Source organism: Camelus ferus, chromosome X (assembly GCF_009834535.1).
Source record: "Camelus ferus isolate YT-003-E chromosome X, BCGSAC_Cfer_1.0, whole genome shotgun sequence".
Classification (NCBI taxonomy): domain Eukaryota; kingdom Metazoa; phylum Chordata; class Mammalia; order Artiodactyla; family Camelidae; genus Camelus; species Camelus ferus.
This window is the reverse complement of record NC_045732.1, coordinates 70,169,249-70,183,245: the sequence shown is the minus strand read 5'-3', so window position 1 is coordinate 70,183,245 and position 13,997 is coordinate 70,169,249. Positions and strand designations below refer to the sequence as shown.

The window sequence follows — 13,997 nt, the reverse complement described above, 5'->3', positions numbered from 1 at the left end:
GGGACAGACGTCCGCAAGCCTGATTAGGCCAGGACTTCGAGGAGACCGCGAGTGCAGGAGGGAACCCCCGGGAACTGGCTTGCGGGAGAGGCGCCCCCTGGGCACCCGGGTCCCGCCAAACTCAGGGAAAGGCAAAGGGCTGGGGGGGAAGAGGGGTAGGGGGCGAGGTGCCAGTGGGGTGGGGTGGGCCACAGACAGCGGGACATTTGCTAAACGTGCCCGGTTTGGTCTGGCGGCGCTCGGGTACCTGTCCTAGCGGGGCTCAAGGAGAAGCCAAAGAGCGCGACGACGCGTGGCTTCCTGAAAGTACCCTTCCCTGTCACCCTGCCGCTCCGTCGTTTGCTGCTTCTTTGACAAGACGAGATGCCCACTCGCAGCGTGACCTTTATTTCTAGGTGACAGCGGGCTAGAAAATTTAAGCATTGGCACCTCACTTTCTAATAGCACTTTCTAAAACCTTATTCCGCCAGGGCGCTGGTCCGGATTTAGTGTTGCGGGAACGAAAGAACGCCGCTTTGCTTGGGGATACAGTGAATTCTGCACACCCCAAATTAAGAAAAAAAAAATAGTAGCGCTCACTTGCTAACCAGATTTAGCGTTTTCTCGTGGTTTTCGTTTGTGGATTCCCCTTTTCCCGAATGCCCAGCTTTCCTCCAGAGTTGTAATTGATTGGTGAGCTGTTATCACTGTCGTTATTAGTAGACATTATTTTAGCAGCGCCGTTTATTTCATTGGCATCTCGTTTCTGGCAGATATTGGATCCCACCCAAATCCGTTTTTCAAGTTCCCTTTTTAGATTGGCATTTCACTCGCACCCTCTCTTGAATGCAAAGGGCCCCTGGACTCTCTGAAAGGGAATAAGCATGCACCATTCTGGAATGATCGCCAGGCAACTGGAGTTCAGGGCAATGGCCTGCTTGCTTTGGGAAAAGCTAAATATTAACCTTGAAGTTATAGGACTATTCAAAGTCACAGTGCCTTAATTTTATACATTTTTGCATTTAAATATTGTCTTCTTGATGATGGCAGACGCCTGTCCCTCTCAAAAAATGGGGCATTCCCCAAGCCTCACCTATATAGTTTTACACTAAAAGAGTGTGGAGGAGGAGGTGATGACCATGGGTAACATTTTAGCAAATTGTTCTCAGCCATTTTTTTAAAGGAGCCTCAATATATACATGTTAAATTATAAGTGTCAGCATTGTAGTTCTTGATGTAGCTTCATAAACTAAAGTCACAAAAATTTTTAAAGTTAAATGTTTTTCCACTCTGCATGCACTAGGTGCATACATGAGATTTCTGGAATATGGAGGCCTCAACTGGTGGTTTCCTTTCTGAACAGAACTTTCATATTCCAACTAGATTTGCTCCCAAGTAAAAGTGTAAAGCCAAAGACTAAAATGTTACCCTCCTCTAGCATTTTCTGTGTATGGTAGGAAAAAGAAAAAAGCAAACTAGAGCAAATATGGAAACTAAACATAGGCAAACTGAAATAAACTCTTTTCTAAAATCGACTAAAGAGGGGAATGGAAAAGACCTCTTAGAAATGATAGAGCAGGGAATTCCAAACCCAAAGAGAAAAAGGAGAAAAGGTTTGATTGCCACAAAAAAATGGGGGGAAATGGCCCAGACTAACTGACCCGGTCATGGCCCTGGGACATAAGAACTTGGTGAGAGCCGAGGAGATAAGGAGAAAGGCTGCAAACTTTACATTGCAGTTCAGTGAAATATTAGTTTTCTGGGTGTTGGTAGGGGTATAGAGGGGAGAAAGATGAGTTTAGTTTTTAACGTAGAAGTAGAGAGAAGACACAAAACCTCTGGGCACTGATGTTTGGCTTTACTTAACAGAATTAATGAAAGTCTCATAAAGTCCTCAATTCCTAATAATTTCTAAATATCGATTATACAGGAATACAGGAGCTATTTTGTATCATTATGGAGGTCTCAGCCAAGTGAGCAAATTATGCAAAATTCTCCCTCCCCAAACATCTGGGTCTTAACCCTAAGAAATCTAGTGGAAGAAGAGCACCCCCTTTAGAATTTTTTCACATCAAAATTTTAGAGATGTGAAAAGTTCACTGTTGCTTTGGTCACTGAGTCACATATTAGTGATTTTGGATTTGTTTGCATTTGACTTATTTCCTAAGTGGCTGCAGAAATAAGAGTAAATGAAGAGGCCAAGAGACATCTAAGTTAGCTGTTTGGAAGTTTGCGTGTTGATGCAAAGTACAGATGATAAAACAAGCAAAGAAACCTGCATGCAGTGAGATCCCTTGCAATGATTATCCTCAATAGGATATATACGAAGGTCAGAAAGTTAGCATCTGTCAACACCAAGTATACCAATTTGGCAACAGCCAGATAATAATTGAGGAGGAGAGGTGGTTCAGACTTTGGAGTTTTACACTGAGCAAAAAAGAATCTTGCAGAGTATAGAATAATTAAATATGGATATAGTTTAAGATTGATATGTCCTTTCTAGGGCTGGCCAGCTGACCATAAGACAAGGACCGTTGAGAGAGGTCAGGCTTGCTGTGCAAGTTGTAATTTAAAGAAAGTGGTAGAAGGTTATTTGGCATTTTTGTTATTAGATACTTTAACCTAAAATAGTAAGCAAGAATGAAAGTGGGGAAGCAGGAGAAGGGGAAGGGAATTGTATATTTTTTTCAATAATTCCCTAAAGTTAAAGACATAAATAAGAGCGCGAACACAATAACCAGAGACTAACAGGCCAGTCAGCTACATTATTTTTGTTGTTGTTGATTAATAGGTTGCTCTCATTTTCCCATTTTTCCTGAATTACTATTGAGTAAATATTTCCTATAGGTGACAAGACAGAAAAGAAAGTACAGAGATTTGTGGTTTGCGCTTCCTTTTTGAAAAAAGAATTTCAAAACCTTTCTGTCTCTCTCTCCATATATATATGGGGGGATATATATCTCCATCTATAGATATAGATTGATATAGATATTAAGTTTTTTACCTAGTATGTGTATGTCACTCAAACCTTGGGACAGGAAACTCTTCATCTCCAAATCTGGCATGTCTTTCATGATAGTCCCCTTTGCCTTCTGTGCCCAGTATGGTAATGACATTCCTCATGGCTGTGGCCTTGGTATCTGACACTGCCATGTGTAGTCCTAATCTATATTGGGGTCAGGATTAGACAAGCCTGGAGGACAGTAGTGGTAGAGGTGATCTGAAATAGCACATGATCCAAAAACTATATTTGAATTACATTAGGCTTATATTTAAATATAACTGCCAGCTTTTCCAGTCTTCCACCACCTAGACCAAGCCTGCTTTCTATGCTCAGTCATGAGAACTTTCCCACTTTCTCAAGTCCCTTAGCATCCTGTTTTGAATCACTACAAGGATTAAAATATTCAGTATATCCTGCATTAGGTATTCTAGAGCATCACCTCAGCATGACATTGTACTTCAATCTGTTTTATCAGTCTTTCCCCCACCCCAGTTTCTAGAGTAGTGGGCTTTATGTTAGTGCACTAGAATGGTGCACAAGAATCATCTTGGACGTTGGGGCCCATACGTCAAAATTCTGATTTCATAATTCCGTGGTTGGAATAAGGAATCTGTGTTTTAAACAAGATTCCCCAAATGATTCTCATATAGAAAGAGTCCGTGAAGTCCACAGTTTGAGAAACACTGGTGTACAGGAAGAGATTTTCCTTTCTAAATTTTCCACTTGAATTGTGAAGCGCATTCCTCCAACTATCTCTAAAAATCACTCTGACACTTATTGCGTTATTTCTGCTATATTCAGGTTCTCTTTCCATAAACTCTGTTTCTAGTATTTAAAACAAAGGAATAATAGCCTCTGCTACTTCTTCTAGGTACTGTGCAATCTCTTTCCTCCCTTTAGCTGTCTGGCTACTGGAATGTGTTCCATGTTCTGTGGTCCTCTTTTACTGCTCTAAGTCTGAAATTTATTGCTACCCATGTTGGCTGTTTATCGGTTCTCTTTTGTTCTTAATTTCCACTGTATTTAGTTCTGTAGATCAGCCTCTGCTTTTGAGTCTCTTCCATGACCAGCAAACACTGCCTCCTAGTGGTTCTTTTTCTTCCTGTTACCCCCAACCCCTGCCCTTTATAAAATTATCCATCAAAGTGCTTATTTTCCCCCTTCTTCTTGAATTCAGAAGACAGAAACAATTCCCCAAAATTCTAGATTTCAGGAGGCAACCAGAGTAAATTAAATTGAAGGAGTTAATTTAGATACATAGAAAAATAGATCGAAGTATAGAGTATTTGTCCACTATTCTATGGTTCAAAAAATGTTTTCATACTTACAGTTTTAGTCATTTCCTTTTAGAAACAAATTGAGATTTCTTGTTTACTGACCTTTTTTTAAACCAACTGGATCACCGAAGCATACTGAACCACCAAATATTCTCTAAATTGAGATAGCAGTGATAAATATAAAGATCTTTCCTCTTCTGGTTTTCTTATCTTGGAGTAGCAGGGCAGAGGAGAGGACCAAGTAATCATAGGCTCTCTGATGAGGATCTTTTAATTTCACAGTGACCAAAAAAAAAAAAAAAAAAAACTTGACTTCTCAGTGCTTCCTTCCTTGGTAGCCCAGAATAAACTTTCTCTGACTACAATTCAGTGGAAAATCTGATATAAGAAATTAAGTAATATTACCCTAGTAATTAGCATAGTTCCCCTCCACTTTTTGCCCAGTTTGACAATCATTTAGTCTTGAGAGAGATTAGTGTGGAGAAGGCAACAAAAAATATTGCATAAAATTAATGGAAAAAAATACTCTTAGAATAGATGAATTCTAAATTGAGCTGCCGTAAAGAACAGAAGAAAAGTTTTTAAAGCCTTCTTCTCTTAAATGTGAGAATGAGGAGAGTTAAGATGTTTTGGTCATTTGTGAGCAGGAAAAATTTTCCAAACAGCGTGAATGTAGATAAAATAAGGCCTCCAAAAATTCCACAAGCGTTTTATTGTCCCGTCCATTTCCTTAGTGTCTTCTTTAAGTAGATACTTTAGTTCAAATATGAGTAAGGCACTTATGTTATTGAGGGCTAGAAAAAGGAATAAAGAAATTAAAGACTGTGCTCAAAGATTCAGAAATAAAGTTGTTCTTTGGTATGTGGTATCTTTTTAAAGCTAAAATGCAGCCTTAACTATAACAAAGAATGGTTTACCAACAAGAATCAGTTAACAGTTTTTATTCTTTTGGCAGACAACCAGAGGCTGTTTCTCCAGAATTAGTAATGTCTAATATAAATCCCTCAATCATTGTCTTTGAAGAAATATGCTAAATTGATAAAGTCTTCAAGCCAAACCTTAGTAATTCCTTTGCTGGCTAACTTTTTCTCATAAATTTTTCAATGATTTATAACAACGATGCTATGCTTATTATCAAGGCCACTGTAATAATCTTTTTTTTTACTTTTCTTGAATCCACAAAATTATCATTTTAAAAAACTTCTGTGTTTTTGTTGGGGTCATGTCCCCTGAACTATTTGCTTATAATGATACTGTGCATATTTGATACTGATTTTAATGATAATTTTAAGAAAGTAGACTGCTAACAATGGTCATATCAATGCAGTGGAAACATCTGGATTTTAGAATGTTGGAATCTGATTTTTTTCCTCAAGAATTTTAGAGCTAGGAAATCATCTAACACAGCACCTTTTTAATACATGTGAAAACTGTATTAGAGTCCCAGAGAGAGTAAATAACTTACACAAAGTCATATGGTTAATTAATGGCAGAACTGGGGCTAAAACTTCAGTCTCCTGACTCCGTCCAAATGGATACTTGTTGACTGAAGTAATCCCAGAGCTGTGTCATTTTCCTATGACAGTTTTGCTAGATTATGCAAATATCACTCCAGTTTAAAGGAGTCTATAATTTCAGTCATACACATTGCATATGCTCAGTAGTTTTTCTGTTTAACTCACATTTGTCACAGTGATAAAAATATTTTCAAACAAGTTTAAACAAAGTTTGTGTATATAAAATGTGCTTTCTATAAGGCAAGTGAATTTCCAAGAATTTGCCAACACTCCTACTACTTTATGTATAAACTGGCATCACTCATATCTCTATATATAGTTTTACTAAAATAGTAAAATAAGCTGCTAGAGTAAAAGTTTAAGTAGTAATAAAATTCAAGAAACCCTGTTTTGTGGTGAACAAGAAATGAATATCCATATTTTAAGGTAAGGAAACAATGTTTAGGGATGAATATGGAAGCCTTAGGAATCTGTCAATAAACATGTTCTATTTTGCCTCTTATGATGCCACATTTAGGCTAAGACACAGAAAATGCCATCAGTGAATTTGTGCCATGAAAATGTATTCAGTTGATGTAAGGGTTAACTTCAAAACTAACAAAACTAACTCAGTCTAGTTTAAAAAAATGCTCTTTTAAAGCCACGATCTTGTTTTGTTATTCATATTTAGAGGAAAAATTCTTTCTTAAGAATTAGTATTATATAAATAAATAATCTAGACTTTGTATCCTATATCTACTCAATATTACCATTGCTGTATGGTAAACTTTCTTCCTGTCTGGTTATCACTCAAAAGATGAATATCAAAAGAATATTTCATTTGCATGCAAGTAAATGAACTTTTTTCTGTTTTTATAGTCTTTTCAATTACATTATGAATATGCCTCAGCTAGACATAATTGTATGCATTTTACAGTTTTGTGATAATTAATTATACTACTTCTTAAAATTCACACAATTGTTTCTTTTTTTTATAAATGGCTACACTTAGTCCAGGGAGATTGTAACAAGTCTATTCTTTTGGTGAATGACACAAGTTCTTCTCGTGGAAATTATTAGGGAATAAGGCAGATTGGAAGTATCATTCTAAATAATTTAATGCTTGGTTATTTTTCCAAGAAGATTGACAATTTTTATTTGACATTTTTGTAGGATCCAACTGGAATATTCTCACTGGATAAAACCATTGGCCTTGGCACTTATGGCAGAATCTATTTGGTAAGTGGAGTTACATTATGTATTTATTCTTCATTTTCTAATAACAATGATTGTAAGTCAAAACCCTACACTGCAAATAATATAATGCCAAAACACATTTCACTTTAAGAGATGAATCAAATTAAGATAGCTCAGTGACAACTATGAGAATTATTATAAAAAGGATGGATTGGAAAGCTCTAATGAACCAACCAACCAAATGTAAGATCTAAACATTATTAGCATAAAATTAATAAAATCATCAAGAAAAAAGAGAACTAATTAAAATAAGATGTACCCAGATAAAAATATCACTTGTTTTATATTTTATGTCTATACCATTCTAATTACTCACATTCAGCTTTTAAACGGAATGTTACAGAAAGTTTCCATAGCATTCTTTATCATTACTCTGTACATGAATGTGCACATGTATGTGACAGTTTCCCAAATAATCTAACAAGAAAATCTCTGTATTTATTTAATGATTTTTTATTAAGTACAAAGTATATGCCAGGCACTGAGTCTCTGGACATAAAGTGGTGAACAAAACACAGTCCCTGCTCTTCCAGAGCTTATGGTCTAGAAATGTGTAAATGATTAAATGTGTGTATGTGTGGGGGGTGTTGGGGAGGCAAATATATCAGTAAACACATGAACAACTGTATAATTGCAGTTGTAGTATATTTTATGTAAGAAAATTCCTAGTGACATAAAAGCATGGAAGGAGGGGTGCTTAGGCCTTAGTTTAAATTGAAAGGGCAGCCCCTCTGGGGAAATAACTGGTAAACTGACACCAGAAGCACAGATATGAGATCACCAAGCAACGATATGGTTGTGGAGGATGATGTTGATGCATTTTCGGTAGAGCAGGGGCAATGTTAAGGGGTGGGTTGGAGATGAGAGGTGTTTTAATGGCCCTATAACCTTGATCAGGAACCCTTCCTCCAGTCTCTAATACAGTGAGTAGACATTTTCTCAGTCTTGTATAAAGTTCTGTACAAACGCAGGCTTCCTCTTCCTCAGGCATGTCCCTCGAAAAACAGATTGCTGTCCCTAGACTGATCCTTACTGTATACTGACCACAGGCACCCTAAATATGGGTTGTGTAGAGGTGTCCTGGAATGGTCCAGCGGAAGTAGCTTATTTCTAGTTCAGGCAAAGGTGCCCTCTGCTTGCCAACCCTTGTACCTCTAGGGCTGCATCTGCCTTGAAGGGGCTTCTTTTTAAAATTAAGCTACCCAAGTTGTGTCGCGGAGACCTTTAAAATTTGCACAAAGATGCCTGTGGTACAGAAGTTGAGTATTAGAAATAGCATTGTGGAAGGCTCCTAAAAGCAGAAAGAACCTTGGTGAGTACAGGGAACAGAGAGAATGCCAATATTCATGATAAAAGTTTTTTTCAAACCATTTGACCTTACCTGTGAACAGAACAAATAAGCTATAGACAGTGATGTGATACAAACACAAATATAGTGTTTATGTTACCTCAACTGCATTCAAGACAGAATGGCTAGTTAACATTTGTGTGATCTAGGTCAGAGTTTCCACCTTGTGCATAGATACCTATAAATTATACATAGAAGTTTCTCTTCTTTATGGCACATTTACAATCTGCATGGCTCTATACACATTTTTAATTCCTGAAGGGTGTGTGTGTGTGTACGTACTTGCTTTAATTTGGAGGTATAGTGCTCTCTTCACCACCAGATCTTAAGAATAAAAAGCCTCAATCATATATGGCAAAAAGCAAAGGTAAGGTTAGATAACACAAAAAGACGGTTTCTCAGCAGTCGTCAGCATCGTGATGCCATAAAAAAGAAGAAAAGTCAAGAGGGTAAAAAGGTGAGTTGTGCATGATAATTCTTTTTTTTAACTAAGGCTTATTGAGGTATAGTTTACATTCAGTAAAATTTATCCTTTTGAATGTACACTTTTATGAGTTTAGATAAACATGTTGAATCATGTGACTACAACCACAATCAAGATTTTTCAATATGCATCTTAAATTACACAGTATACCTTCAAGTAATATTCAACTAATTTGTTGTGTGGTGCCCCAGCTTGTATAGTATGGTTATGGATGTTATACGTTTTACTTTTGCATATGATATAAGCCATCTTACTACTGCTATACTCAATACTCAATACTACTACTCAACACTGGTCCCTGTACTCAATACTACTACTTTTGATTTAGTCAGTAAGCTTTTAGAACAAGCAAAAAGAAAAATTTATATTTATACACATTTGAGCTGTTTCTGGAATCTTTATTTCTTTGGTAAATCCAAGTTTCTATCTGGATATGATACTTCTTAAGCCTAAAGAACTTCCTCTAATGTTTCCTATAGTGCAGGCCTCCTGGTAATGAAGTCTTTGCCCTTGTTTGTGTGAAAAGCCCTTATTTCTCCTTCATTTTTGAAAGATATTTACACTGAATATAGAATTTTGGGTTGACAGTTACTGTTTTTTCTTTCAGCACTTTAAAGATAAAGCTCTGTTGTCCTTTGTCTGGCATAGTTTCTGAAGCCTGCTGGCATTCTTATCTTTGCTCCTTTGTGTTTTTCTTCTGGCTGCCTTAAAGGTTTTTTCTCTTTTTCTTTGTTTTTCAGCAGTTTGAAAATGAAAGGTCTAGGGGGTTTGTGTTTGTTTTTGTTTTGTGTGTGTGTTTGGTGGGGTATTTATCATCCTCGGGATTCTCAGAGCTTCTTGGATATGAGCTTTAGACCTTCCTTGTGCTCTTGTGCCTCCCCTAGTGGTATACTGCGATTGCTTCTTCCTAAGTAATAATCTGTGGAGAAAAGCCTATGAGTGTGTATAAATTCCTCTTGTATCTGAGACTCATGAGAGTACTGTACCCTTATGCTAGCCCATACTTGGCCTTTAGCAGTTCTTTAAAAATTTAGCTGAATTGTTTATACCAGCTTCTACAGTGATCTGTCTTCCCTCTGCAGCCACAGGTGAGCCAGTACTCATGTCCCATCTCTCCCTACAGGTGCTTGTCTTTTTTCAGACGGATGGTTGGTTTCCTTGAGACTTCTTGCTGGGTTCCAAGAAAAGTTATGATTTCATAGATTATTCAGCTTTTTCTTCTTGTTAGGTTAAGGTGGCACTCTTTCCAGCTTTCCACATCCTCATAACGTCAGGAGCGAGAATTCCATGTCAATTTCTTTTAACTGAGGCATCTTCTTTTCATGAAGCATCTACTATATGCTAGATCCTATACACATTTATAATTCTAAGAATTTTATAGGTACCTATTCATATCCAGAGATAGAGGACACTTTCTACTAACAGATCTTCAAAGTAGAAACCTCTGCGTTATAGAAGGTAAATGATTACAGATGCTTTATTTACATCAGATAGATTTTCCCTTGTCACTCATTGATGTGACCTCTTTTTTCCTACCTCAAATTAATTTCCTTCTGTAAAAAGTGCTGGAATGGTGGCACTTCATATCAATACCTCTTTCCTAGAAAACAATCTTGAGTATGTAGTAAACACTTTTTTAAAATATTCATACTGTTAACACCAATAATTCCACTTCTGGAAATCTATGATAAGCACCCAAAATATAGGGAAAGTCTAAAGACATTCATTTTAGGAGAAAGGTAGCATATTGTGGTGTAAAGTGGACCTGCTTTAGAATCAGACAGACCTGATTCAGTGCTTACTTGGCCATTAATTAGCCATGTCCTTGAGCAAGTCATTTAACCTCTGAAAATAAATCCCTTTATTTATAAAATGGAACTAATAATACCTACCTTACAAGATATTATAAAATTTAGAAATAATGCACATAAAGGGCTTGGCACATGGTAGCTATCTTTAAAAGTTAGCTACTGATAACATAATTCCTGTTCCATTTACTTGTAAAAAGATAAATTTAGCAAAATCCTAAATAGTAAAGAACAAGATGAAGTTATGTACCTATACTCCATTAATATATCTTGCTCTGAAGAGCAATGTTTATAAAGGTATCTAGCATCATAGAACTATGTTTAAGACGTTAAGTAAACTATTGCATATTGTATATATACTCTGATTACAGCTGTGTTAAAACATGCACATGAAAAATGGTTAATTAAATGGTTAGAATAGTGAGATATTGGGTGTAATTTTCTATTCTGTATTTTTAACCCCATATTCTAATGTTTGTAATGTTATATAATTATTAGATAAGGAACGTATGTGTGTATGTGTGTGTTTGTGTGTGTGTATATATGTGTATATATATATATATGTGTGTATATATATATATATAATGCTGTATAAATACCCTGTACAGCAAAATGGAAGCATGATACCATTCAAAATTAATGTCGGAGTGACTCATAGAGTCCTTTGCTTTTTCAGTGCTGCCAACCACATCCCCTGCTGGTGTTTGTTTTGGTTAAAATCTCTCCAATGTCTTCCAGCTTGTTTCCAAGGCCTAGTTCTCTGGCAGGTTTCCAGCTGTCTGCTGAGGTCTGTGCACACTGAAATGAAGGCTGAGTTGCACACTCCACATTGTAACCCTCTTCCTTTCCTTCTTTTTCTTCTAATTAGATGCCTATCTTTCTACCCTCTCCCACCTCCTGCCAGTACAAACCTCACTTAAAATTGTGGATTTTATTTTTCTCTTTCTTTTTAGGAGCAAGTACTGCTCTTCCTTTTTTTTTTTTTTCTTCTAGTAGAGTTATAAAACATAGTTTCCTCTTCACCTAGATGCTAGTCTCATAGCTTAAGAATTGTCATTTGAATTGAAGGAATATTTAGAATTTGCCAAATGAGACCATATTAGCAAAAAGAAAATAGGTTGAAACTTGTTTTTAATGGTACTCTTTAAAAATAAACAACTTCTGAAAGAGCGGTGTACATGGAGAGACCACAATTATTTTATGAAGCTTTAAGAAAGAGAGCAGAACCCTTTAGGATGGCACATTGGACGACAACCTGACTGTCCCACTAACTGACACTATGCACGTAACTTGTCTTTTCTGGGCCTATTTTCTCAATTATAAAATAAATGTGTTTGGGTAATCTCCAGTGTTTCTTCTGGCTCTTCAATAATACACCTAGCACAGTACCTGGAACTCAATAAAATGTAAAATATTCTTATTCTTACTGTCATCATCATAACAGTAACTATCTTATAGTTCCTTCACCACCTTGCAAAATACAAGTTGATGATTGACTATTAATTGGGCTAGTTCCCCACTTCACCAAATAAAATTATTTTCATTATGTTTTTCCATTCTTCACTGCCTGATAGCAAGACCTGATATTTAGCTCAGTAACTACTATGATACCCAATGCAAAGGTGAAAAACTGTGTTACTGTTACACTGGTAACACCACTTTGGTAAGCAGAATTCTAGTGGGATAAGACAATGAACTGAATCTCCAGAATGAACCAGTTTGCCTTAACCTTCATGAAGTCTTGACTGCGCTGAATAACCTCAACCACCTATTCCCACGGTGCCATTTGCAGGTGAGGAGGGCAGAAAAAGAGTGGGAAAAGGTTCAAGCAAAGAAAAAAAATCACCTGAAATAGGATAAAACTTTACAATTGGGTCTTGGGCTTAATTGCCAAATGTGCCTGATGCCTAGTTGGAACTCGGTGCTGGTGGAAGGAGGGGATTGGGCCAAACATCTTCTTCTAAAACTTAAAAACATGCTGTGATCATAAGTAAGCATCCATCCTTGAGAGCTATTAGAGCCATCATCTGCCCGTGGGTACTTGGCAGATTAAATCAGATATAGAAGGTGTGGCATTACAATCATGAGCAAATTCCTGAATCACTTGTACTCTGGAAGTGCTCTGTTGAACATGGAAATTTCTTTTTAAAACTATCCAATGCATCACTCTTAAATTTGATTTTTAAAAATCACAGCTTGACACATTGCTCTTACTTGGAAATCTCACTTGACAGGCGAGATTCAGGTTTATTAGTTACATTTTCTGGATTTGAAGCTGGGGCAGGGAGTGGGACCAGAAAGGCAGGAAAGAACTGTCCTCAAAGTTGATGACATACAATTTATGATATTTTAAATTAAGTTTCAGAAACATGGTTCTGACATTTGGGTTGCCTAGCCACTAGGCCTATTGGATAGGAGGTTGAGTATTTTTCCTTTTAGGCTGAAATTATACTGTTTATTTGTCTACCAAATGTCTAGCACTGTGAATGCTTTCTTTTTAGGTAGGAAAGTTTCCTCACATCCTTGACATTTTGCAAATATAGCTCAATTAAGCCAGCCAACAAATATTGCTTGAGTGCCCGTAAAGCGCATAACACTGTGCATTTCATTATACATTGCAAGCCTAAGAAGCAAGAGCTGAAGCTGAGTTGAAGCCACAGGCTTACTAGGCTGTTGTGCCTTCCTGGTGCAGTGCCGTGAGTCTAGCAGAGCCCTCTCTTGGTTCCACCTTCTTCCTATGATATCTCCCCCTTGGGATTATATGCCTCAAAAGTAGGAATTGGTCTTTCTTAAGTAACCCTCAGCCTGCTCTAGCATAGGAAACATTAACTTATCCATTGAATAAAAGCATTGCTTTGAGTGTTTAATTTTCCATAATACAATTTAGAAAAATATTTATTGAGTGTGCACTACATCCCAAGCATGATGATACATACTAGGTGCTAGTTAGAATGATCAGAAACCATTTGAGGGGGAGTGGTCATTTTTATTGATTTAGTTTTAGTAGACATAAAGAAAGAGGTTATTTTCCCTATGATTGTAGCCTCTGCATATGAGGAGGGCGTGATGGGTAACAGAAAGGACAGGGAGAGCTAGGGCGAAATTAGGCAAAAGGAGGGAGGAAAGAGAGATGTCCTTTTTTTTTTTTCCTTGGGAGTGGAAAATCTAATGAAACTTCTAATTCAGACTCCAGGAACAAGTTTTCCCTCAATAAGATAACTGAGGTTGAATATTTGCAGTGGGAGTGGAAGAACCAACATACACTAAATAAATTGAGACTCAGGGGACCAAATTAGTGGAAGGCGCTGAGGCCTAAAGGCCTTGGAGAAAATGGTATATTTCTA

At 37.0% G+C, this 13,997-nt stretch overlaps 1 protein-coding gene across 1 annotated transcript in view; it reads left to right on the top strand.

Moving 5' to 3' along the window:
* The window catches only part of NRK (Nik related kinase), a 92,704-nt gene that overhangs the window by 412 nt on the left and 78,295 nt on the right, over window positions 1-13,997 (top strand). The window contains exon 2 of the mRNA XM_032474694.1: window positions 6,930-6,995. Coding sequence (XP_032330585.1) covers window positions 6,930-6,995 — 66 coding nt within the window. The remainder of the gene's footprint in view (window positions 1-6,929; window positions 6,996-13,997) is intronic.